Below are 27,769 nucleotides of genomic sequence, written 5' to 3'. Positions count from 1 at the left end.
GTGCGCCCCCATCCCCGTGGGCTGGTGTCCCTTGTCCATTCTACCCTTTGACTTGATTTTCTGACCTTGTCCACCACCTCAGGGAATTTCTTACGGACATGGGCAGAATGAAAGGATGTGCATTTGAAGAACCCTGGACCTGAACTGTGCCCATTTTACCGCTGGTATGCAAGATGTCATCAAACCTAGAACTGACATGCCCTTCCTTAGAGTGGTTACTGTTTTTTTTCCAAATTGGCCTATCTTCTGCTGTATTGAAAGGCACTTCCCCCACGGGGAGGTAGGACTTTTGGGATAAGGAATCTAGCAGAATTCTGAGGAAGGTGCATTGATAACTCTGTGTCAGACATGATTTCTTCCAGTTTACCATCCAGCCCAAGCTTATCAATATCTTTAACACTTCAGGAACTCCGAGACTGTCCTACTACCAGCAGATTGTCTAGGTACGGTATAATTATAATGTCCGATCTCCTTATTGGTGCCATCACCTCTGCCATAAGTTTCGTAAAAATTCTTTGTGCCTGCGATATCCCAAAGAGGAGGGCTCTGAACTGTAGGTGGATAACTGACTCTTCTAACCGTACTGCTACCCCGAGACGATGGGTGTATGGGTACATGGTAATAGGTGTGGAATAGATGTAGAATTGTTGACGATATTGATTCCATGTGAAATTTCTGATACGTCAGATATAAATTTAGGTCCTTCAGGTTTATTATAGTTCGATAGGACCCATGCGGCTTGGGGGACAAGAAAGAGTGTTGAATAAAAACCTGCCCCTATTTCTTCTGCAGGAACTGGAACCAGGACTAATTTGTCCAGATTTCTTATCTCCCTTAATAAGGCAACCTGTTTTGGAGAGTCTTGTTGTAGAGCCGTAATTTTTAGCCTTTCCGGTGGGGGACTTTTGAATTCTAAGCGGTAACCTTCCTTTATTATATTTTTTACCCAGGCACTTGATGTAATATTTTGCCAGGCTTGAAAATATAAAGACAATCTCGCCGGCAACTGGCCAGATCCCACTGTAGTCAAGCAGTGGACGGCAGTATCCAGTGGACGTTGGCAGGCCGTTCTCTGCCGGATCAGTTAAACAGGGGTGTGAACCTACCCTAAGGCCCCTTTCAGACAAGTGAGTTGTACCCTCCGGACTCGCTACGCTAGTATAAGACTGCTCCCGTCCTGAACTTCCAACACTGCCGGGGTAAACCTTAGAGGTCTGGCATGTATCTTATAACAGTGACAGCATTATGTCAGTGTCATCTAATGCATTCCAGACCTCTAAGGGATACATAGCATCAAAAATCAATATAATGCTATGTGACCCCGGCAGTGCTGGAAGTTCAGGACAGGAGAAGTCTTATACTCACGCAGCAAGTCCGGAGGGTACAACTTGCTCGTCTGAAAGCGGCCTAACAGTGACTGGAGTTTATTAGATTTTGCCTCCGATGTGGGCAGGTTTACAAGATAAAGTCTCAGTCGCCCACTCTCCATTCATACAAAAAGATCAGACAAGTCAGGTTTTTGTTTTCCTTCATATAATTTTATATTGCATAATATAAAGTTGCATTTCAACAACCATATTTTGCACAGCAAATTGTTACATACAGCATCTGAGTAGATTTTCTACTTTTACACAGCATTATGTGTGAGTAGTGTACGGATGTTTCACAGAGAAACCATAATGATCACGGCAGACATGATACGTCTTGGGCCTTCTAAAGGGTCATCCGTCTAAACGGGACACATCCTAGCAGGTTACATATAAACAGTTTCAAGTGCTAGTATGCTGGAAAATACAGCGACATAGTGTAAACTGGGATTCATAGGAGAATGGTTTCGAACCATACTGTTGCAAGGCCACACGGTTACAGGGGTACTCTTCGTACATGAGGTTCAGAGTGCAGAACGCTGCAGCAGCAAATAAAAGTAAAAACATTCATTTAGGCCAGGACTACACATGAAACATCTAGCATTTCCTAGAGATTAAGCGCAACATGCAGCTACCGCAGGAATGTCCAACTGTTTAGGCCTAACCATAGAATCACCCAGATGATGGTCTCATAATGCCCCTTAAACCAAAATAACCGCTGGACAAAGCCATCTTTTAGACTCTTCTCCTCTCCCCCCTCCCCATTGACATGGGTAGGTCTTCGCCAACGAGAGATGGAGGTACAGTAATCTCCTGTTGAAACGTCAATGTGGGTAATGTTCTTCAGCCCAAGTTTATACCTACCAAAAGATTTTGTGGTACAGCATGACAGAGCCGGACACTCAGCCTTTATGTCCCATGTTTCAGCATAAAAAAAAATACAATTTATGATTTTAATTTTCTCCAGTGTGGATGTGGCACAGCGATAGAGGAGCTCCAAGTTACACCACTGCAGTGTAACAACTGCCTAATCTTGGGTCACTCTTCCTTTTTTGGTCCCCAATAGAAGATCAGTGGACTTCACTCATGAACATTAGACAGTGTGGTCAACCCTTGAATGGGTCTAAAGCATAGGCTCCAGTTCCATCATAAGCAGCTTCACATCCCCACTGCCCCATGTTAATTTAAAGGGGATTTGGTCTTCCATCATTGTAAACAACCCCATTTTCTATACATTCTTTACACATTCAACACAGAAGAATGTAAATTTTTAAAGGGGTCCTCTTCTACTTGCACACAGACGTGGCTATTTGTTTATGGACAGTGCCTCAGTAAATGACTAAATAGAACCCATCCTTCACCTTTAAGGAATGTGAAAGTCACAACTTTCTGTTCCTCATTCTAGCTCATATGGTCTTCATATGGGAAGTGTATATAAAGTTTGCTTGGACAGCCTTAAGGTGGATTTACAGTGCCCGATGGTCAGGCAGATTATTGGAGGGCAAACATTTGCATGAACGCTCGTTTCCAATAAATCTGCCCAAATAAAGGTGCCGCATTGGATGAAACAAACAAAATCTTTTTCACGCGGATACCTAAATCATTCTTTGCCGACTCCAGATCGTGGTGTGTCATCTGCTGCCCAGAAACAATTAATCTGTATGGGATGAGCGACAGAAGTAGCCATCGCTCATCCTCAGAGTGGAGGGGACTGCTGCATGTAAATGAAGCTCTTCACCTCCACTGACTGAGACCGCTGCTCCATCAGGCCGTGTAAACCTGCCTTTAGGCAATGCATAAAATTTAAAGTGTTTCTGGCACGAGAAAAATTGTTATGTAGCTGGCGGACATTAGCAATGTACTAATGTCAGCAGTACATAACAGTATGATTTATAACTCCCTGCCTGCCGCCGTTCTCTTGAAATATGCTATTGACCCTCTAGGTGCTATTAGGGCGTTGCTTCAGCACCTAGAGGCTCAGTCTACACACCCTTTGGCACGCCCATGTACAGTTGATTGACATCCGAGTTCTCCTCAGTGTCCCATAAATCCCGCGCCGTCCATTTTAGTATTCGGCACAGTGAGTGAAGGACGCGCTCCTGCTGCCAGCTTCCTCACTGCGCCGAATACTAAACAGGACGGCGCAGGCACGGGATTTACGGGACACTGAGGAGAACTCGGCCGTCAATCAACAGTACATGGGCGTACCAAAGGGTGAGAAGACGCTGCAGCACCTAGAGGCTCATTAGCGGATTGTAAAAGTCTTTATTTTGAGGGAGCGGCGGCAGCCAGGGAGTTATAAAGCATACTGTTATGTACTGCTGACATCAGCACATCGCTAATGTCAGCCAGATACATAACGATTTTTCTGATGACAGAAACCCTTTGACAAGACTCGCATTCAATGAAGAGGCAGATCTGGACAGTTACCAGTACTTCAGTAACATTATAAAAGGCTTAGAAGGGACATTTTAATAAAAGCACTTCAATACCCTTACATCCTCCAAACGGATAGATTGTACTTCTACATCAGTTAGGTTAATAAACTAAAAGTTTAACGGGTTTGTTCACATTTCCTTAAATATACAACAGATAGCATTCTTGAATGCCACAAAACTTTCACACAACGTGTGGGAAGCTTCAACTTCCACATTGCCATTTATCTACAGCCCAATAACACTGAACTCTGACAGATAGGATTTACAACATACTGAGGAATGAAATTAGAGGCTGAAAAAAACAAAAAAAAAAACAGTATGTTAATAAACAGCTGCACAAGAGCTAAAGAAACATAGGACACCGTAAAATCTGGTTAGTCCTCTACAGTAGGTAGACTGGATCTTCTACAAAAGCAGCACTTTATTTCAGTCCTACCATAGATTATGAAATACATTGCACTGTGCAAAAACACATACTGATGGAATCATCTGCAAGTTTGCAGATCATGGAAGGGGATTAGGGAGCTGTAAGGGCACCAGAAGATATAAAAAAAAGGTAGAACTTTAAGACACCCCATCCTCACTGCCACTTTCTACAATTCGATGTCTTGTCTTCTTCTGCCTCAGTTCTAGACTTCGAGTTATGGCAAGTGCGCCACCTTTCAGAAACCTAATAAAGTTGTCGCCAACTAGAGGTCCCAGGGCAAAGAGATTTGGTTCTTTACAAGATTCATATGTGTATGGATCAATTTCCACAGGGTTGCCTTTACAAGTGATTGGCTGATTGTGGTGGCTCCCTAAACCCCGACCTTGTTCTTTTAAGAAAAATAGGTTTGGATGAGACCCGATCAAGACTAAAGCCATTGATACCTTTACAACCTTCTTTGGTCCACTAGTACTCTGAAGGACACACTTCATGTCTGGCTTCAAAGAAAGTACAAAGTGCTCAGGGTAACTTGTATAAGAGGGATACAAGTTGGAAGCAGCAGCAGAGACTTGAGTGCACATCATATGGTACACTTTGTGGTATTCTGGATACAGTTTTTTGGGCAATTGTTTAAAAATAAGATTTGGATCATTGAGTCTTCTACGGAAAGCATGAATAACTGGAATATTATTGTTGTGTGCACATAGGACAGCGTCAGCTGCCGTCAGCCCAGCTCCCACAATTAAGACTGGATCTACCACGTCACTCAGCATTCCTTTCCCTACAGCTTCTTCAAATTCGGCAATTGAATGCGAAACATAAGAAAGGTTTTCTCCATGGACTTCCAGCCGAGCAGGGGCATCAAATGTTCCTGTGGCAAGAACAAGATTCTCCGCAAATAGGAAGAAAGGCTGATGGGCACCATCTGCCGCCCTCCGATAGCCATGAATTTCCCAGTTCTTCTTGAGAACCTCATTTTCTTTATCAATGTGCGTTTCTTCACATGGAACATCTTCTGAATCATGGCTCACAGAATCGTTTGATTCCCGGTAAGGTCTTACCACAGAAGTGATGTAGGTGTTGTCAATAAAATTTCTTTGAATACCCATAAGTTTCACATAATGTTTGTAATAGGAGGCCACTTCTGCTGGTGTCGCCCGGTCACTCTTTATATTTCTACATGGAGAAAAAAATTTAATAAAATTTTTAAAATAAATACATTACAAAAAGTTGGGGTATATAGGGGAAAAAAAAAATAAAAAATCATGAAACATGAACACATGTGGAAACCTACTCTTAGGGTCCATTCACAAATCCATAAGTGAATTGCGGATCAGCAAAACACATAGCGGCTGTGAGTGTGTTCCACATTTTGCAGACCGCACATGGCCGGCCCTATAACAGAAATGCCTATTCTTGTCTGCAATTGCGGACAAGAATAGGAAATGCTCTCTCTCTTTTGCGGTGCCACGGAAGGGAACTGCGGATGCGGACGGTGAGCTGTCCACATGTTTTTCAGCCTCATTGAAATTAATCCACAAAATTGCAGAATGGATGTGGACCCAGAACTACGGACATGTGAATGGACCCTTACTGTGGGAATTTAATATCATTGGTGATACAAAGGGTTAACCCATAAGGTCTACCCAAATTCTAGAAATACCATCAAGTAATTTTTAGTGTTACAAGCATAAAAAAAACACGTTTTCCTTATGAATTGCTGTTGATTTGTGCTGCTAGGGCCGGGTCAGGACAGAATCCGTATACTTCCCCTTCTGGAAGCTAACATGCCATTGCTGAGGCTCTGTTCCTAGCTATTGACTGTTCTGCAGTGCATAGAGGATTACTATGCAGAGACCTACATGTGAGGAGAGCGACTGCATGCATAACCAGTAGCACTCCGTTCAGAAGATGGATGTGCACACAGCTATACCCTTTGGACACCAGGCGGCACCATAATGATTAATGTCAGATCTTCACTGGACTTTTTTTTTTTTTTTTAAACAGCATGTAAAAAGGCAAATATGCTTCATTTTTTATGATCTATGTAATAAATGATCGTTTCACAGTAAGACAATCCCATTAATGTATCTATTATACAGAGGAGGCCCTAAGGAGTAATAACAGTAAAACATTTGAAAGCAATTGTGGTCTGACAAAGCTTTCTAAGAATCACTATTGGGAATTCCACAATTAAAAAGAAAAAATACTTACACTGGCCCAGACATGCTAATCCTTTAGAATAGATGGTGTCAATTTAGACAGGTTGTCCAGACCTGTATCACAGTGGCTCAGGCTAGATGAGGAATCCTGAAAATGGCTGGACAGTTTTGTCCGACTCTATACCAACTGTTGGGCGACTTAATTTGAGACAAAATTTAAACAGAGTTGTGGCTAAATTTTTTGGAAAAAAAAAAAAAAAAGTGGATCTTAAGTAGGGCTGTAGCTATCGACTATTTTTGTAATCGAGTATTTTATCGATTAGTTCAATGATTAATCGAGTACTCTAACAAAAATCTAAATTAAAAGAATGTTTTTCTTTATAAAAACTCATCAGCAGTCCCCCCAGTGCCACCATCTCCCCTCCTAGCCATGTCCCCAGCGCCAGTACTTACCTTTCCTGTAGGGGCGCAACTCCACATCTTCCCTGCGCGCTGCACGCATCGTCCTGTCGTCACACAACGTCGGGTCATAGTGTGCGCTTACGTGCACTATGACCAGACGATGTGTCAATATACAGTGCAGTGCAGTGCGGGCCGGTGGGTGACCATGGAGCGGTGAGTAATAGCAATCACTCCACTCCCGCTCTGTCGTCACGTGACACAAACGAATCCTCGCTGCAAAAAATTTGCATCAAAAATTTTTTTGTGTGTCAAATTACTCGATTCAAAAGAGTAATTGTTTCAGCGCTAAGCTTAAGCCCCACCCTCAGAGTCAAAAATTAAAACCCTATTTGAGCCAAAATAACATCAATTTGCACCAATTTTTTTTTGACAGATTTGTGTTGTAGACACATTAGTAAATCTGGGTCAGTGCAGTATTCAAAGGGGTAAAGTATTGTGACCACAACACATTTGAGAGATAAAAAAAAAAAAAAAAAAATCTACCAAAGAAAAAAATAAAATAAAATCAGCTAGATAAAACCAAAGCTTATTAGACACGTGGATAATCATGCAGATCACTAACAAGCGTTTACATGAAAGCTCGTTAGCGATAATCTGGCAGTGTAATACTGCCGACTACCCGGATGAACAAGCAAGCATTTGCTGGCAGCAGATTGTGCCGTCTTATCACGATCTACTGCCAGCAAATAATGATTTTGTATGGGGACGAGCAATGGCATTAGCGATAGCTCGTCCCCCTATACAGTGGAGGAGATCGATCGCTGCATGTAATAGCAGTGGTCTCCTCCACTGACAAGCAAGCAATTGCCGGGAAGGAACCATTCCCTCCCCACAATCGCCTGGATCGGGCATGCTCAACCTGCGGCCCTCCAGCTGTTGTAAGACTACAACTCCCACGATGCCCTGCTGTAGGCTGTTCAGGTATGCTGGGAGTTGTAGTTTTGCAACAGCTGGAGGGCCGCAGGTTGAGCATGCCTGGATGATCTGCAAGTCTAGTATAAGCTTATATATAACTCAAAGGGATTTGGCATAGAGCAGGCACTCACCTTCTCTTACCCATGGCCCAGTCTTTAAACTTTAGCCCAGGTAACTCCATCCAGTCCCCAAGGCTGAGAGTCAGAATGGAGCCTTCCATATCCTAAAAGAGTGACGTACACATGAATAATATAGAAATAGAGGGGTTAACTGGGGCGTACTGCAGGTGTCAGTCCTGACCAATGACTTCACCCTGCAGTGTACCTGTTCTTTCTGGACATTTTCGTATAGTTATCCACCAGACAGTAGATATCACTACAGATGACTTTTGAATAAAAGTATATAAATGATAGCATCTGAACTCTGCACCAGTGAAATTAAAGGGAACCTGTCACCGGGATTTTGTGTATAGAACTGAGGACATGGGTTGCTAGATGGCCGCTAGCACATCCGCAATACCCAGTCCCCATAGCTCTGTGTGAGCTAAAAAAATAAAAAACAAAAAAAACACAACACGAGATGTATCAAAGTGTTTTTGTTTTTTTTTGTTTTTTTACACAATATAAGCACACAGAGCTATGGGGACTGGATATTGCGGATGTGCTAGCGGCCATCTAGCAACCCATGTCCTCAGCTCTATACCCAAAATCCAGGTGACAGGTTCCCTTTAACAGGCTTTGTATAGCTTTGAGAGTCGTAAACCAGTCATAGTTTACTAGGCACAGCACCATACTTTTGCCACTTATTGCAGTGCATTACAGCTTCATCCCCATTAAATAAATGGGACCACGCTGTAATACTAGACACAGCCACTATTAAAAAGTATGGATCTGTGCCTAGCAAACAATGAAGGGGTGCAGCGCTCATAGAACTGCTGCAGCCCCCTTCAAGCAGCTGATGGGCAGGGGAGAAGAAGTCAAAAGCCCTAAACACATGCCATCGGCTTTAAAGTCCCTTTGAAAGATAACATGCTGGCCTCCTGCAGTCACCACTAGGTGGAGCTCATTGCCTACTGTCCTATTATGGAGGTCAGTGTAAACCTGTATGCGGTTAGCTCAGATCCGAATACATAAAAAGACATGTATCAGGTTGAGAATTTTTAACAGTATCCAGTCCTTTCTAGAATTATTACACAACCGGGTCCCTCAAGTTACATTAACAATGGTTGTCCTGAAACCATTGTAACTTGAGGCCATAACTCATGGAAAACTAGTAACCGGTTCTGAAGACCCAAAATGTCAACTCAAAACTAAGTAAATCCAGTATTGACTCCTTACACAAACTGAAAAAACAGCTGCCGGAAACATGATGGCAATGTCAGGAGCTTCTTCGGGGTCCTGTACAGTGAATACAGCCTACCAGAAAATAACATTCAGCCGACCTCACCTAGTGTCCAAATAGAGCTGGTCTTCCCGCCACAGGTAAGGCGTAGTACAGGACATGTAGTACCGAACTGTACTGTAATACAGCTGCTTTACCAGTAAAATGCCGCAGCTGATTGACTGGACCTTTTAGCTAATCACAGGTGACACTACACCAGTAGTGTCTTTGGGATTGTATGTTGAATGTGGTTTCAAGTTATGATGGCCAAGGATAGACAGCTGTTGTAACCTAAGGGACGACTGTACTCTTCTACCCAAGAATAACACAAACAGAATTGAGTATCAGTATCAAAATGACTCAGGGTGCACGTGGCCATGGCTGGACACCCGACTGGCAACAGACTTCATGTACCCTTTGTTCCAACAAGCACATACCTCCTGGCCTACCTGCCACTTAAAACGTGTGTGGGACAGTGTACGGGACATGGCTCTATCAGGGCAAGGCACACAGGGTGGTCCTCGTCAGGGCAGGCGTTCTGTAAGTCACTGTAGGGTGTTGTGTACAGGGACAGGTTATACTTCAGCATCCATGACCCTGACACCACTTCTAGTGACCTCATGTGAGTCAGTAAACCATCTGGTGGCCGGTCATGCTATACGTTTTTCACTGTATGGCTTATGGAGTTTGAGGTGACAATTATCACTACTAGTGTGAATTTGGAAGCTTCTGGGCTGTTTTATAGATGTATTACAAGTTATGGGACATTTATTTTTCTCAGTGATCTTACGTTAGTAAGCTCCAATCCAATCTTATCCATGTACAATACATAAAAAAAAAAAAAAAACTAAAACTTTTACTTACATGCCAGGCTCCACCTGGGGGCCCCTTCCCTAGTACTATATGAGGAATATAGTGTTCTTGCTCCAACTTCCACTGCAGAACAGATGGGTAGTCATACCCAAAATCAGCATTCGGATGTAGGAGCGTGTCAAACAATACAGCGACAGGGTTAGATGAGCGACCCTCCAATCCTTCCGACAAGTATTCCAAATCCTGCAAGGTAACAGCACACCAAAGTAAGAGGCAGCAGACACAGAAGGACTGAAGACTCCAGGTACACGTAGCATTATTTCAAGTTACAAAAGGTGTCCTACCATAACATGTCCTGAACAGTGGGCGTCCGATTGCTGAATGAGGTGCTAGAGTTTCAAGAGTTCATGAAGCAGCGGTTAAGCATGCAGGTTGCCCCTCCGTTCATGACTCTTCTCAGGTAGATTTGACTCTTTTCCAGGCCTGGGCTGTAATGATTATGATGTTGGTTCTCAGCAACCACTTACTATTAGCTAATGAGAGACACACCGCTGAGATCAGCATTTCTGTCACTATTTGATGCTGCCCTCAGTGAGGTCAGCATAAAGCTGATGACAGGTTCCCTTTAAATTTGGAAAAGCCCTCCTGAAAAACGTCACTTTTTTTATTGTAGATTTTGATGTCTGAAGTAAATATAGCTATTGCACAACTCAAGTGCATTTTTAACCCCTTAGATGACAACTAATTTTAGCTTTAAAGACCAGTAACATTCCCCCCCCCCCCTCATGTTCCAGCGGAAATAACCTTATTTAGTTTTCTTAAATTTAGCTGTATGAAACCTTGAATTTTGCAGGAAGAGTTGTTTTGTAAGGAACTGTATTAGCTCCTTTTATTTTTAGGGTGAAAGATAAAACAAAAACAGCAATTTTATTATTTTGTGGGATCTATTTTTACGGTGTTCAATGTGTGGTATAACTACAATGATAGTGACCCACAGAATAAAGTTATGATGTTGTCAAATTAAATATTTTTTCTTTCCTATACTACAGGCTGTCTGCTCTCCCACTGCCCCCTCCCCTTCAGTCTGACTGAGATCACAGCCAGTTGAAAGGGAAGACTGTTATAAAGTAATATAAAATACAAATATATTTTGGGTTTGATAGCTGACAATCTAAGGCCTCTTTCACACGTTGCGGGAAAATGTGCGGGAGCACGCGTGATTTTTCCGCGCGAGTGTAAAACATTGTAATGCGTTTTGCACTCGCGTGAGAAAAATCGCGCATGTTTGGTACCCAAACCCGAACTTCTTCACAGAAGTTCGGGCTTGGGATCGGTGTTCTGTAGATTGTATTATTTTCCCCTATAACATGGTTCTAAGGGAAAATAGCATTCTGAATACAGAATGCATAGTAAAATAGCGCTGGAGGGGTTAAAAAAAATATAAAATAATTTAACTCACCTTAGTCCACTTGATCGCAAAGCCAGCATCTGGTGATGGATCATGTGATGACAGGAGTGACGTCACCACAGGTCCTGTTCCTCCACACAGCTAAGATGAAGACAGAAGGAGATGCTGGCTTTGCGGTCAAGTGGACTAAGGTGAGTTAAATCATTTTATTTTTTTTAACCCCTCCAGCGCCATTTTACTATGCATTCTGTATTCAGAATGCAATTATTTTCCCCCTTATAACCATGTTATAAGGGAAAATAATGATCGGGTCTCCATCCCGATCGTCTCCTAGCACCGCACCTGCTTGCGATTTTCACGCAACCCCATTCATTTCTATGGGGCCTGCGTTACGCACAAAATAGAGCATGCTGCGCATAAGTGATGCGTGAAAACCACCGCTCATGTGAACAGCCCCATAGAAATGAATGGGTCGGGATTCAGTGCGGGTGCAATGCGCTCAACTCCCGCATCGCATCCGCGCGGAATACTCGCCCGTGTGAAAGGGGTCTAAAGTATAAAGTGCTAGAATCGCAGTGTTGTCTCCACTACATTGGGAGATACAGCAGTTATAAATAGAGTCGGAGGAGAAAGCAGCTGAAGCCTGCTTTTAGTTTCAGCTGCCATCACTCCTGACCTGATTTCTAACAGCTATATCTCCAGAAGTAGAGGGGATAATGCTGTCAGCTTTCAAACAAAACCAGACCCATATTTCTAGCTGCTGCTGATCCAGAGATAGGCAGCAGGGAAGGGCTGGCTTAACCTCTCCCAAGCACTGCTCGGGCTGAACTATTAAAGCCTCATTCACACATCAGTGTTCAGTCACTGATTTTGAGCCCAAACCAGGTGCGTCTCTAAACACAGAACACGAGCAGATCTTTCCCTTATACCTGATCTATGTGTAGGCTTTACGCCTGGTTTTGGCTCAGAATCACTGATGTGTGAATGAGGCACAAGTCCTTTTTTTCTCCCAAGCCAAAGCAAAACTGTTAAGGTGTTAAAGTTAGCCGGAGCCACCAAATTCAGCAGGACTGGCTGACTATCTGATGTGTATTCCAGTGTCCCAAAAAAAAAAACCTGACAGACGATGATGATGTTGAGAGAAGATGAGGGAGAAAAGGATTGGCTATGTTGACTTTTACGTGCCGGATCCTTTTGTGCTCACAGCAAATAAGCCGCTGCCAGAGGGGTCTCTCCCTTCTCCCCATTGAGGGCATATTCATGCATTTCTACGGGGGAGAGCGAATGGCCAACAGCTAATGGAGGTGCATGGCTAGCTTAAAAATAAAAAATAAATCCCTGTAGCGTGGCAGGTTTCTTTGGAATATACCCAATACCAAGTAACCCCAGTAAAAAGGTTCTTCAAGTCTAAAAGATGTAGACGTCTGATAATGGTTATAAGTGGATCTACCTGCTCAGGAATAGAAAGGTGCCTTGCTTCTTCTAACTTGCTGTGGAGAATGGGATTCGGATGTAGAGCTTCAGGGGACAGATAAGGTCTGTATCCAGACAACATGTATGACAAGCAGATTCCAGATGGTCCATTGCCTGGAATGGAAAATGTGTATGTTACACTATTACCGGCCATATAGATTTTCCAGTTTACATTGCACCATCTGTTCCAGCTTAACTGCAGCTGCTGACAAGTTCCAGGCAGACCCTGCCATGACTAGTGGGGGGCACAATGTAGTGATAAGGTATGTCAAAATGGCCAACGGATGGTTATGCCTAGCTTAGGCAGATAATAAAATGGCACCAAGTGTGTAAAGCAGATGGCAGAGGCACAACTCAAAAGTGACAACTGATCACACGGATGAAGCATCCGCATCATTTTTGCAGTTCATGAACTAACATTTATACTAGAGGATTTCACACAAGCAAATCTAAGAGTTCAAGGCTAAGGACTAATTCACACAGCCGATATAAGGAGGAAAAAAAAAAAAAAAAAAAAAAAAAAAAAGATTTGAAAGGTAGGACTTCTACTTCTTCCTTTGGCTGAAAAACCTGCAGGAAAAAAATCTGCCTCCAAAGCTCCTCCAAGAAACTCTGTGTGAACCTACCCTACGGGTACGTTCACAGGGCCTACACTTCCCGTGGATCATTCTGCATATTCTCAGCCAATATCCACGTAGAAACCACACCATATTCATGGCCCATTGTTTCTTATAACTATGTGTGTTTCTCTTCATACCCTCATACGTTTTTCTTCTATGCAGATTTGAAATCCTCTTCTTGGAGCACATGGAAACCACAAAATCGGGAGCCACGTGTGGATCAGGCTTACTGAACGGTGCCAATATGTGGTCTGATCCACGCCCTGACAAACTGTAAATGTACAGCAGAAATCAGAGGGTCAGCCTCGGATTTTTCTGTGGAATCCACCTCAGATTTTCTCTCCCCCATGTATGTGGGGTCTCATTCTTGAGAAACAGGTCCTAGAGGTGGGATCTGTACCTATTGGACATATATGGTATAACCTATGGATATGCCATAAAATTTCAAGGTGGGACAACCCCTGTAAAAATAATTCAGCATGTCAGAAGAGGTTCCTCTCCCCCAGCAAGGGATCTATAGGGCTCTGAGGTCTGTACCTCTTGGGCTTCACTCAGATATCTGCTCTTCTGCATGTGTAATGATATAAAAAGAGAGCTTGTGACGTCCATAAGACAGGCACACAAGCCATACTAAAGACCACTCTTCCACTCCTTTTCTACAAGAGAACCACAAGGGCCCCAGACTTCCAACAGTAACAGGGCTGTTAATTCTCAGGTTCATTACAGAGGTCTGAAGCCGGCCTTAGACTGATGAGCTATTCTGTAAATCAGATTAAAGTCCCTGCTCCTGGAGGAAAAACCACAGGCATAAAGTATTTCCAATGTTTACTTGTAGTGGAGCCAAGCGCCATAGAGTCAACAACGTTTAAGGGGACCCCAGGTACCTGTGACTTTCAGGCCATGCCGAGTCCGGTAGTTTCCACCGGAGAGCCACAGGTTGCAGGTAACAACTTTAGTACATATAGTCGATAAATAAATTCACCTACCTATGACAACCACCGGAAGGATCAGCGGAGGGTCTCTTGAGAGAGGGTTTTCTTCAGCTAAAGGCATCACTACGGGGTGCAATATTATTGCGGCAGTGCTGGACTAGTAAGTGATCTGCTGTCAGGGTCACTACTGGAAAAAGGAGAAAATCCCAAATCAGTATTTTTCATATAAACCAGTTATATCCCCCAACCCTCAGGCTTTCCACGTTGCTAGCACATGAGAGTCAAATGCTTTCCAGATGACTACAGAATTCTACTTCTTCCTCCCCAGCTACAAATACACAGGCATCACAAGGTGGAGCAGGCCTGGTATAAGGAGCAGAGTGCCATACCTTGTGTCCATAATATACTGGAAATTAGGGGATAGAAAGGGAGTAAAAAACAAACAAAAAAAAAATATATACATCTGAAGCAGCCATAGCAAATCAAGCTGCAGACATGTACACACACTGTAGTAAAAGAAACAGTCACCATGAAATGCAGTGCGATCTGCAGGTAGTAGGTTATAGAGCAGGACGAGCTGAGCAGATTGATATATAGTTTTGTTTAATTTTTTCATTTAAAAGTTATTGCTAGGTTAGGAGTCCAGTGGGTGGTGCCATCAGTGACTGACAGCTGTGTGTCTGTATGTATATTATATAGACACACACCTCAATCTGCTCCGCTCCTCCTGCTCTATAACATACTACCTGCCAATTGCACTACAGTTTCATGGTGATCGGTTCAATAGACATGGTCCACCCATATGGATGTGGAAGAACACCATGTAAAACAATGTTTCAAGAGTTGTAACCAGCTATTTGCTTCAGCTTTTTTTATTCGCTCAAAAAAACCTCATACTACTAGTATTCTTTCAGAAACTTTTTTCCTCTCCAAAACTTTTTATTTAGCATCATAAAAGATGACAAATATTTAATCACAAAGCCGATTTTAAGATAAGCAATTTACAGCCAAAAACAGCAACCAAAATTCAAACAAAAAAAACAAAACAAACAGTCGACCTGTAGAACAGAGGCAGAGAAATCAAAATTCTCATATCCTGTGGACATAACATTGTGAATAAATCCACCCGATCCCACCTAACAGAGAAAGTTGTAGAGGATCCTTGAATTGAGGCAATCTTCTTGAACTTGCAAATTTTTATTTACGTAAATTACCAGTTCATTTAAAGTGTAACTGCCATTCTATTTTTATTTGTGTAATGTATAGGGGCAGTGATGCTGGCCATTTTTGTAATACTTTTTTATAATTATTGAAATCATACATTTCTATTACAAAAATTGTTTTAAGTGGCCCATGTCTCCTGTTTACACAACTGGAGACTTTCTAGCACTGACTGTTAAGTAAACAGAAGACATGGAGTGTTGCCAAGGCTCAAAATGGGCCACTTTAGAGCTATTTTCTAATAGAAATGTACAATTTCAGTAATTAAAGTATTTTACAAAAATGGTCAGCATCACTGCCCTTACACATTACAAAAATAAAAACAGAATGAGGATATAAAAAGGGACAATCCCAAAGTGACAGCTACGCCAACATATAGGCGATACAGTGGGATAGACGAGGGCCAAATGCTTAGGTGTAACGTACTATCTACATACACACACTTTGTTCCAGAAAAAGTGCCACTCTTGTCCATAGGTAGCTCATTTCCATTCACCTGAATTAAATTACTGCAATATTTAAAACACACACACACACACACGACTGGAAAAATGCAGCCATGGTTTTCTAATTTTATAACCCCTTTAATTATGTATCCTAAAAGGTTGAGCCACAAGGAATATTTCCAAGTCCATTTTGAGAGATAATGATGATTACTTACCAGTAATTTTATTTTCCAGAGCCCATGACAGCACCACAAGAGAGGATCCGCCCCCACAGACAGGAAACCTGCAGAATAAAAGGGCGGACACTCTCCTCCCAATTCAGTGCGATAGCCAAGCATCGGAGGAAGGCCACTAACAATGTTAGATAGTCAAAATAATTTCCGTTTCGTTTTTAGTTTTTTTCACTACACCCGTGTGAGTATAAGACAACCAGAACAAACCCAGCAGGGAGGGAATAGAAGGGTGCTGTGATGGGCTATGGAAAATCAAATTACCGATAAGTAATCATCATTTTTCCCTTCACCCATGACAGCACCACAAGAGAATTACCAGCGGAATTTTCAGTGTGGAAGAGTAGAAAGAAAGAAGCACCTTTTCCCTCAAAGGAAGATCCTGAAGGAGAGGAGGGAGAAACCTATTAGAATTTTCTTGTTTTGGCAGGTAGCAAACAGATCTATGTCTGGCTGTCCCCATAAGTCCGTTATCTTCTTGAAAATGGATTGGTCCAGCATCCATTCTTCCCGAAAGAGAGGGCGACGACTGAGAAAGTCCGCCTGTCTGTTTTCCACACCCTTAATATGCAGCGCCGATATTGACGCACATTATTTTTGCATCTAGGGATCTCCCAGCGAGACAGGATTTCCCACTGGAGGGCCCTTGAGTGGAGTTGTGCCCATCGTACTGCTGGAATACAAGATGTGAAGGATCCTAGGATAGACATTCCTTTTCTTATTGAAATCACTGGATTTCTGATCAGGTCTCCGGTTTTTCTCTGGATGAGAATTACTTTTTCCTCTGGCAAAAAACAGCTCTGGCAAGAAGCAGCTAATATCAATCCCAGAAAAGACTGTCTCCTGGTGGGATGTGGTTTTGATTTTTCCAGGTTTAAAATCCATCCTAACCTGCTCAGGATTTCTGTCACCACAGCTACTGCTATTTTGCAGGCATATTCCGTTTCCCCTATAATTAGAAAATCATCCAGGTATGGTCCGAAAAGAAAATTCCTCTCCCTTATACGAGCCTCCATCTCTGCGATTATTTTTGTAAAAACTCTTGGGGCCATTGTCAGACCAAACGGGAGAGCCTGAAACTGAAAATGCCGTAACTGACCTCTTATCTTGACCGCAACTCTTAGGAATTTTTGATTGGAATGTAATATGCATCCTTGAGATAGAGTACTGCGATAAAACAGAGCACATTCCTGATACTTCTTCTTAGACACCACTTTCCTAGGTTTAGTCTGAAAATACATTAGTACAAGTGTATCAGCATAAGGAAGCATAATATAATGACCAGAACACTCACCCCCTCAGAGGTACCAAGGCTGGAGGGACTGCTGACTCCTCAGCAAGTTTGTCCTCCTCCATGCTTTCACTGCTGGCCACCAGAGAACTGCTTTAGGACGCCAGTCTGTAGCTTATAGCGCGCTCTACTCCTAAGCGCTCCCTTGATGATGTCACGTCTGACGTAGCGCGCCGATCAAGTGACTCCTCGGGCTTCCTTTGGCCTTCTCTTTGCCAGGAGCTCCTCCTCTTCTCCTCTTCCCCTGGGGGGGGGGGGGGTAGTCCATGCCTCTAGCACATCAGCGATGCCGCCAGGCACTACAAGCTCCAGCACACAATCGCCGCCTCCGGGGTTCTACTGTGCCTCTGCTTGTCCCTACACGCTCACTACTGATGCCGCTTCACTTATTAGTGGACAGCAGGTATGTGTCACATGATTACCCTGGGAGCACCACCAGAGGGAAGGACCTAAAAGAGAAAACCGCAGGCTTCCCAGAGACAGGAAACCACACTGAATTGGGAGGAGAGTGTCCGCCCTTTTATTCTGCAGGTTTCCTGTCTGTGGGGGCAGATCCTCTCTCTCTCTACGTGCTGTCATGGGTGTTTGGAAAAATGTTATCAGGAGGCAGACAACATTGTCCTTGAAGACATTCACTTTGTGAGAAAGAAAATAAATTAATGAGGTTTTTTAGTCTCAGCAGAGCCGGGAATCTGGTGGCGCTCCAGAGATTTTTTTTTTTCTCAATAGACGGCAAGTGCAGATGAAGGATAAAAATAAATCAGGAGGCCAGACCACTTCAGTAAGGACTGCATTTCTATATTTCTCCCTCTTCACAGGGCAGAGGAAGGGAACACATTCTGTCTCAAGTGTTACTATGTTTGGAGTGGTTTTGAAGAAGCCTTAATAAATGTGGTCACGACTAGGAACCAAATCCAAAAGTAAGAAGCCATCAGAGAGACACTGGGCCTGGGTCCATACATCCTTATTCATAAGCAACCAATGCACACTCCTCCCAATTAGAGTTGAGCGAACACCTGGATGTTCGGGTTCGAGAAGTTCGGCCGAACATCCCGGAAATGTTCGGGTTCGGGATCCGAACCCGATCCGAACTTCGTCCCGAACCCGAACCCCATTGAAGTCAATGGGGACCCGAACTTTTCGGCACTAAAAAGGCTGTAAAACAGCCCAGGAAAGAGCTAGAGGGCTGCAAAAGGCAGCAACATGTAGGTAAATCCCCTGCAAACAAATGTGGATAGGGAAATGAATTAAAATAAAAATTAAATAAATAAAAATTAACCAAAATCAATTGGAGAGAGGTTCCATAGCAGAGAATCTGGCTTCCCGTCACCCACCACTGGAACAGTCCATTCTCAGATATTTAGGCCCCGGCACCCAGGCAGAGGAGAGAGGTCCCGTAACAGAGAATCTGTCTTCATGTCAGCAGAGAATTAGTCTGCATGTCATAGCAGAGAATGAGGCTTCACGTCAGCCACCACTGCAACAGTCCATTGGCATATATTTAGGCCCAGCACCCAGGCAGAGGAGGGAGGTCCCGTAACAGAGAATCTGTCTTCATGTCAGCAGAGAATTAGTCTGCATGTCATAGCAGAGAATGAGGCTTCACGTCAGCCACCACTGCAACAGTCCATTGGCATATATTTAGGCCCAGCACACACACAGGCAGAGGAGAGAGGTCCCGTAACAGAGAATCTGGCTTCATGTCAGCAGAGAATCAGTCTGCATGTCATAGCAGAGAATGAGGCTTCACGTCAGCCACCACTGCAACAGTCCATTGGCATATATTTAGGCCCAGCACACACACAGGCAGAGGAGAGAGGTCCCGTAACAGAGAATCTGGCTTCATGTCAGCAGAGAATCAGTCTGCATGTCATAGCAGAGAATGAGGCTTCACGTCAGCCACCACTGCAACAGTCCATTGGCATATATTTAGGCCCAGCACCCAGGCAGAGGAGGGAGGTCCCGTAACAGAGAATCTGTCTTCATGTCAGCAGAGAATTAGTCTGCATGTCATAGCAGAGAATGAGGCTTCACGTCAGCCACCACTGGAACAGTCCATTCTCAGATATTTAGGCCCCGGCACCCAGGCAGAGGAGAGAGGTCCCGTAACAGAGAATCTGTCTTCATGTCAGCAGAGAATTAGTCTGCATGTCATAGCAGAGAATGAGGCTTCACGTCAGCCACCACTGCAACAGTCCATTGGCATATATTTAGGCCCAGCACCCAGGCAGAGGAGAGAGGTCCCGTAACAGACAATCTGGCTTCATGTCAGCAGAGAATCAGTCTGCATGTCATAGCAGAGAATCAGGCTTCACGTCACCCACCACTGCAACAGTCCATTGTCATAAATTTAGGCCCAGCACTAGTGTTGAGCGGCATGTCCCATATTCGAATTCGCGAAATTTTGTGAATATTCGAAAGAATATTCGTAAAATATTCGCGATTATTCAAATTCGTTATTATTTCGCATATGCGATAATTCGAATTATCGCATAATACATATGCTATGCAAAATTCACATGTGCGCTAATGAAATCGCCTTACGAAGATTCGCAACTCAATTCAATCACTAATGTATGAATGCAATGCCCTTTGCCTCTGTTCTGGGACAAGTGTAGATATTCGCATGTGCGCTAATAAAATCGCCTTACGAAGATTCGCACCTCAATCACTTTCTAGGGAATGTGAGACTTTTGGGAATCAATCGAGATACAGTGGGGGGTGATGACAGTAGTTGACAGAGTACAGATCAATGTAATCTGTAAGGTGGAAAGTAAAATAAAAAATACGAATATTCGTAAATCGACTTTTACGAAGTTCTACGTATTCGCGAATATGGTGCTATACTATATGAATGCACAGGCCTTTGCCTCTCTGTTCTGGGGACAAGTGTAGATATTTGCATTTGCGTTAATAAAATCGCCTTACGAAGATTCGCAGCTCAATTCAATCACTAATGTATGAATGCAAAGCCCTTTGCCTCTGTTCTGGGACAAGTGTAGATATTCGCATGTGCGCTAATAAAATCGCCTTACGAAGATTCGCAACTCAATTCACTAATGTATGAATGCAAAGCCCTTTGCCTCTGTTCTGGGACGTGCCGATATTCGCATGTGCGCTAATAAAATCGCCTTACGAAGATTCGCGCCTCAATCACTTTCTAGGCAATGTGAGTAAGATCTGAGCTGTTGGACCTTTGGGAAACAATCAATTATATGTGTACTGTAATTTTGTGGGGGGGGGGGGGAACAAAAAACGAATATTCGTTTTTACGAATATATAGCACTATATTCGAAATATTCGCGAAATCGCGAAGTTGCGATATTCGCGAAAAAAATTTGCTTTTCGAATATTCGCGCTCAACACTACCCAGCACCCAGGCAGAGGAGAGAGGTCCCGTAACAGAGAATCTGGCTTCATGTCAGCAGAGAATCAGTCTTCATATCATAGCAGAGAATCAGGCTTCACGTCACCCACCACTGTAAGAGTCAATTTTCATAAATTTAGGCCCAGAACCCAGGCAGAGGAGAAAGGTCCCGTAACAGACAATCTGGCTTCATGTCAGCAGAGAATCAGTCTTCATATCATAGCAGAGAATCAGGCTTCACGTCACCCACCACTGCAACAGTCAATTGTCATAAATTTAGGCCCAGCACCCAGGCAGAGGAGAGAGCTCCCGTAACAGAGGATCTGGCTTCATGTCAGCAGAGAATCAGTCTGCATGTCATAGCAGAGAATGAGGCTTCACGTCACCCACCACTGCAACAGTCCATTGGCATATATTTAGGCCTAGCACACAGGCAGAGCAGAGAGGTCCCGTAACAGACAATCTGGCTTCATGTCAGCAGAGAATCAGTCTGCATGTCATAGCAGAGAATGAGGCTTCACGTCACCCACCACTGCAACAGTCCATTGGCATATATTTAGGCCTAGCACACAGGCAGAGCAGAGAGGTCCCGTAACAGACAATCTGGCTTCATGTCAGCAGAGAATCAGTCTGCATGTCATAGCAGAGAATGAGGCTTCACGTCACCCACCACTGCAACAGTCCATTGGCATATATTTAGGCCTAGCACACAGGCAGAGCAGAGAGGTCCCGTAACAGACAATCTGGCTTCATGTCAGCAGAGAATCAGTCTGCATGTCATAGCAGAGAATGAGGCTTCACGTCACCCACCACTGCAACAGTCCATTGGCATATATTTAGGCCTAGCACACAGGCAGAGCAGAGAGGTCCCGTAACAGACAATCTGGCTTCATGTCAGCAGAGAATCAGTCTGCATGTCATAGCAGAGAATGAGGCTTCACGTCAGCCACCACTGCAACAGTCCATTGGCATATATTTAGGCCTAGCACACAGGCAGAGCAGAGAGGTCCCGTAACAGACAATCTGGCTTCATGACAGCAGAGAATCAGTCTGCATGTCATAGCAGAGAATCAGGCTTCACGTCAGCCACCACTGCAACAGTCCATTGTCATATATTTAGGCCTAGCACCCAGGCAGAGCAGAGAGGTCCCGTAACAGACAATCTGGCTTCATGTACAGCAGAGAATCAGTCTGCATGTCATAGCAGAGAATCAGGCTTCACGTCAGCCACCACTGCAACAGTCCATTGTCATAAATTTAGGCCCAGCACCCAGGCAGAGGAGAGAGGTCCCGTAACAGAGAATCTGGCTTCATGTCAGCAGAGAATCAGTCTTCATATCATAGCAGAGAATCAGGCTTCACGTCACCCACCACTGTAAGAGTCAATTTTCATAAATTTAGGCCCAGAACCCAGGCAGAGGAGAAAGGTCCCGTAACAGACAATCTGGCTTCATGTCAGCAGAGAATCAGTCTTCATATCATAGCAGAGAATCAGGCTTCACGTCACCCACCACTGCAACAGTCAATTGTCATAAATTTAGGCCCAGCACCCAGGCAGAGGAGAGAGCTCCCGTAACAGAGGATCTGGCTTCATGTCAGCAGAGAATCAGTCTGCATGTCATAGCAGAGAATGAGGCTTCACGTCACCCACCACTGCAACAGTCCATTGGCATATATTTAGGCCTAGCACACAGGCAGAGGAGAGGTTCATTCAACTTTGGGTAGCCTCGCAATATAATGGTAAAATGAAAATAAAAATAGGATTGAATGAGGAAGTGCCCTGGAGTCCAATAATATATGGTTATGGGGAGGTAGTTAATGTCTAATCTGGACAAGGGACGGACAGGTCCTGTGGGATCCATGCCTGGTTCATTTTTATGAACGTCAGCTTGTCCACATTGGCTGTAGACAGGCGGCTGCGTTTGTCTGTAATGACGCCCCCTGCCGTGCTGAATACACGTTCAGACAAAACGCTGGCTGCCGGGCAGGCCAGCACCTCCAAGGCATAAAAGGCTAGCTCTGGCCACGTGGACAATTTAGAGACCCAGAAGTTGAATGGGGCCGAACCATCAGTCAGTACGTGGAGGGGTGTGCACACGTACTGTTCCACCATGTTAGTGAAATGTTGCCTCCTGCTAACACGTTGCGTATCAGGTGGTGGTGCAGTTAGCTGTGGCGTGTTGACAAAAGTTTTCCACATCTCTGCCATGCTAACCCTGCCCTCAGAGGAGCTGGCCGTGACACAGCTGCCTTGGCGACCTCTTGCTCCTCCTCTGCCTTGGCCTTGGGCTTCCACTTGTTCCCCTGTGACATTTGGGAATGCTCTCAGTAGCGTGTCTACCAACGTGCGCTTGTACTCGCGCATCTTCCTATCACGCTCCAGTGCAGGAAGTAAGGTGGGCACATTGTCTTTGTAGCGTGGATCCAGCAGGGTGGCAACCCAGTAGTCCGCACAGGTTAAAATGTGGGCAACTCTGCTGTCGTTGCGCAGGCACTGCAGCATGTAGTCGCTCATGTGTGCCAGGCTGCCCAGGGATAAGGACAAGCTGTCCTCTGTGGGAGGCGTATCGTCATCGTCCTGCCTTTCCCCCCAGCCACGCACCAGTGATGGACCCGAGCTGCGTTGGGTGCCACCCCGCTGTGACCATGCTTCATCCTCATCCTCCTCCACCTCCTCCTCATCCTCGTCCTCCTCGTCCTCCAGTAGTGGGCCCTGGCTGGCCACATTTGTACCTGGCCTCTGCTGTTGCCAAAAACCTCCCTCTGAGTCACTTCGAAGAGACTGGCCTGAAAGTGCTAAAAATGACCCCTCTTCCTCCTCCTCCTCCTCCTCCTCCTCCTGGGCCACCTCCTCTTCCATCATCGCCCTAAGTGTTTTCTCAAGGAGACATAGAAGTGGTATTGTAACGCTGATAACGGTGTCATCGCCACTGGCCATGTTGGTGGAGTACTCGAAACAGCGCAACAGGGCACACAGGTCTCGCATGGAGGCCCAGTCATTGGTGGTGAAGTGGTGCTGTTCTGTAGTGCGACTGACCCGTGCGTGCTGCAGCTGAAACTCCACTATGGCCTGCTGCTGCTCGCACAGTCTGTCCAGCATGTGCAAGGTGGAGTTCCACCTGGTGGGCACGTCGCATATGAGGCGGTGAGCGGGAAGGCCGAAGTTACGCTGTAGCGCAGACAGGCGAGCAGCAGCAGGATGTGAACGCCGGAAGCGCGAACAGACGGCCCGCACTTTATGCAGCAGCTCTGACATGTCGGGGTAGTTGTGAATGAACTTCTGCACCACCAAATTCAGCACATGCGCCAAGCAAGGGATGTGCGTCAAATTGGCTAGTCCCAGAGCTGCAACGAGATTTCGCCCATTATCACACACCACCAGGCCGGGCTTGAGGCTCACCGGCAGCAACCACTCGTCGGTCTGTTGTTCTATACCCCGCCACAACTCCTGTGCGGTGTGGGGCCTGTCCCCCAAACATATGAGTTTCAGAATGGCCTGCTGACGTTTACCCCGGGCTGTGCTGAAGTTGGTGGTGAAGGTGTGTGGCTGACTGGATGAGCAGGTGGAAGAAGAGGAGGAGGAAGCCGAGAAGGAGGAGGTGGCAACAGGAGGCAAAGAATGTTGCCCTGCGATCCTTGGCGGCGGAAGGACGTGCGCCAAACAGCTCTCCGCCTGGGGCCCAGCTGCCACTACATTTACCCAGTGTGCAGTTAGGGAGATATAGCGTCCCTGGCCGTGCTTACTGGTCCACGTATCTGTGGTTAGGTGGACCTTGCTACAGATGGCGTTGCGCAGTGCACACTTGATTTTATCGGATACTTGGTTGTGCAGGGAAGGCACGGCTCTCTTGGAGAAGTAGTGCCGGCTGGGAACAACATACTGTGGGACAGCAAGCGACATGAGCTGTTTGAAGCTGTCTGTGTCCACCAGCCTAAATGACAGCATTTCATAGGCCAGTAGTTTAGAAATGCTGGCATTCAGGGCCAGGGATCGAGGGTGGCTAGGTGGGAATTTACGCTTTCTATCAAATGTTTGTGAGATGGAGAGCTGAACGCTGGCGTGTGACATGGTTGAGACGCTTGGTGACGGAGGTGGTGGTGGTGGTGTTGGTGGTACATCCCCTGTTTGCTGGGCGGCAGGTGCCAACGTTCCTCCAGAGGCGGAGGAAGAGGCCGAGGCGGCAGCAGCAGAATAGGCCGAGGCGGCAGCAGCAGAAGAGGTAGCAGGGGGAGCCTGAGTGACTTCCTTGGTTTTAAGGTGTTTACTCCACTGCAGTTCATGCTTTGCATGCAGGTGCCTGGTCATGCAGGTTGTGCTCAGGTTCAGAACGTTAATGCCTCGCTTCAGGCTCTGATGGCACAGCGTGCAAACCACTCGGGTCTTGTCGTCAGCACATTGTTTGAAGAAGTGCCATGCCAGGGAACTCCTTGAAGCTGCCTTTGGGGTGCTCGGTCCCAGATGGCGGCGGTCAGTAGCAGGCGGAGTCTCTTGGCGGCGGGTGTTCTGCTTTTGCCCACTGCTCCCTCTTTTGCTACGCTGTTGGCTCGGTCTCACCACTGCCTCTTCCTCCGAACTGTGAAAGTCAGTGGCACGACCTTCATTCCATGTGGGGTCTAGGACCTCATCGTCCCCTGCATCGTCTTCCACCCAGTCTTGATCCCTGACCTCCTGTTCAGTCTGCACACTGCAGAAAGACGCAGCAGTTGGCACCTGTGTTTCGTCATCATCAGAGACATGCTGAGGTGGTATTCCCATGTCCTCATCATCAGGAAACATAAGTGGTTGTGCGTCAGTGCATTCTATGTCTTTCACCGCTGGGGAAGGGCTAGGTGGATGCCCTTGGGAAACCCTGCCAGCGGAGTCTTCAAACAGCATAAGAGACTGCTGCATAACTTGAGGCTGAGACAGTTTCCCTGGTATGCATGGGGGTGATGTGACAGACTGATGGGGTTGGTTTTCAGGCGCCATCTGTGCGCTTTCTGCAGAAGACTGGGTGGGAGATAATGTGAACGTGCTGGATCCACTGTCGGCCACCCAATTGACTAATGCCTGTACCTGCTCAGGCCTTACCATCCTTAGAACGGCATTGGGCCCCACCATATATCGCTGTAAATTCTGGCGGCTACTGGGACCTGAGGTAGTTGGTACACTAGGACGTGTGGATGTGGCAGAACGGCCACGTCCTCTCCCAGCACCAGAGGGTCCACTAACACCACCACGACCATGTCCACGTCCGCGTCCCTTACTAGATGTTTTTCTCATTGTTATGGTTCACCACAACAACAAATATATTATTTGGCCCAATGTATTGTATTCAAATTCAGCGGGATATAAATTTGAGGCCTAGTATTTAGGCGCTGGGTGACCGGTATGGATTTAGTGACAGAATTAGACTTGGAAATGCACAGAAGCGTGTGTGTGTGAAGTTATTCTGAATGACCCAATGTGCACCTTGAATATTATATACCCTTTTAGGGATAGATTTCAAATAGCTCTGATATAGCAGAAACCACTAAATTATGAAATTGCTAAATTGGGAATTGTACTTCAACCCAGAACAAAAAATGTGCTTTGACGGACACTAAATATCTTGCCCAGCAACAACAGTACAACGGTGGGTAACGAGAGATTTAGAGGGAATTAAATTTGAGGCCTAGTATTTAGGCGCTGGGTCACCGGTATGGATTTAGTGACAGAATTAGACTTGGAAATACACAGTAGCGGGTGTGTGTGAAGTTATTCTGAATGACCCTATGTGCACCTTCAATATTATATACCCTTTTAGGGATAGATTTCAAATAGCTCTGATATAGCAGAAACCACTAAATTATGAAATTGCTAAATTGGGAATTGTACTTCAACCCAGAACAAAAAATGTGCTTTGACGGACACTAAATATCTTGCCCAGCAACAACAGTACAGCGGTGGGTAACGAGAGATTTAGAGGGAATTAAATTTGAGGCCTAGTATTTAGGCGCTGGGTCACCGGTATGGATTTAGTGACAGAATTAGACTTGGAAATGCACAGAAGCGTGTGTGTGAAGTTATTCTGAATGACCCAATGTGCACCTTCAATATTATATACCCTTTTTGGGATAGATTTCAAATAGCTCTGATATAGCAGGAACCACTAAATTATGAAATTGCTAAATTGGGAATTGTACTTCAACCCAGAACAAAAAATGTGCTTTGACGGGCACTAAATAACTTTCCCAGCTACAACAGGACAACGGTAACGAGAGATTTAGAGGGATTTAAATTTGAGGCCTAGTATTTAGGCGCTGGGTGACAGGTATGGGTTTAGTGACAGAATTAGACTTGGAAATACACAGTAGCGGGTGTGTGTGAAGTTATTCTGAATGACCCTATGTGCACCTTCAATATTATATACCCTTTTAGGGATAGATTTCAAATAGCTCTGATATAGCAGAAACCACTAAATTATGAAATTGCTAAATTGGGAATTGTACTTCAACCCAGAACAAAAAATGTGCTTTGACGGACACTAAATATCTTGCCCAGCAACAACAGTACAGCGGTGGGTAACGAGAGATTTAGAGGGAATTAAATTTGAGGCCTAGTATTTAGGCGCTGGGTCACCGGTATGGATTTAGTGACAGAATTAGACTTGGAAATACACAGTAGCGGGTGTGTGTGAAGTTATTCTGAATGACCCTATGTGCACCTTCAATATTATATACCCTTTTTGGGATAGATTTCAAATAGCTCTGATATAGCAGGAACCACTAAATTATGAAATTGCTAAATTGGGAATTGTACTTCAACCCAGAACAAAAAATGTGCTTTGACGGGCAC

The 27,769-nt window shown here is 44.9% G+C and overlaps 1 protein-coding gene across 5 annotated transcripts in view; it reads right to left on the bottom strand.

The window, feature by feature from the left end:
• Positions 1–3,655: 3,655 nt before the first annotated feature.
• The window catches only part of OSGIN2 (oxidative stress induced growth inhibitor family member 2), a 64,177-nt gene continuing 40,063 nt past the window's right edge, over positions 3,656–27,769 (bottom strand). For 4 of the 5 annotated variants that reach the window (XM_044293771.1, XM_044293770.1, XM_044293769.1 and 1 more), the window contains 5 exons: positions 14,452–14,584; positions 12,823–12,959; positions 10,016–10,207; positions 7,903–7,994; positions 3,656–5,408 (listed from right to left, as the gene is read on the bottom strand). In XM_044293771.1, coding sequence (XP_044149706.1) covers positions 4,370–5,408; positions 7,903–7,994; positions 10,016–10,207; positions 12,823–12,959; positions 14,452–14,518 — 1,527 coding nt within the window. In that variant the 5' untranslated portion in view covers positions 14,519–14,584 and the 3' untranslated portion in view covers positions 3,656–4,369. Of the gene's footprint in view, positions 5,409–7,902; positions 7,995–10,015; positions 10,208–12,822; positions 12,960–14,451; positions 14,585–17,588; positions 18,000–27,769 lie in introns of those variants that run through there. The other variant, XM_044293772.1, reaches the window with a different exon arrangement.

This window comes from Bufo gargarizans, chromosome 5 (assembly GCF_014858855.1).
Source record: "Bufo gargarizans isolate SCDJY-AF-19 chromosome 5, ASM1485885v1, whole genome shotgun sequence".
Lineage (NCBI taxonomy): Eukaryota > Metazoa > Chordata > Amphibia > Anura > Bufonidae > Bufo > Bufo gargarizans.
This window is presented reverse-complemented; position numbering and strand designations above follow the sequence as displayed.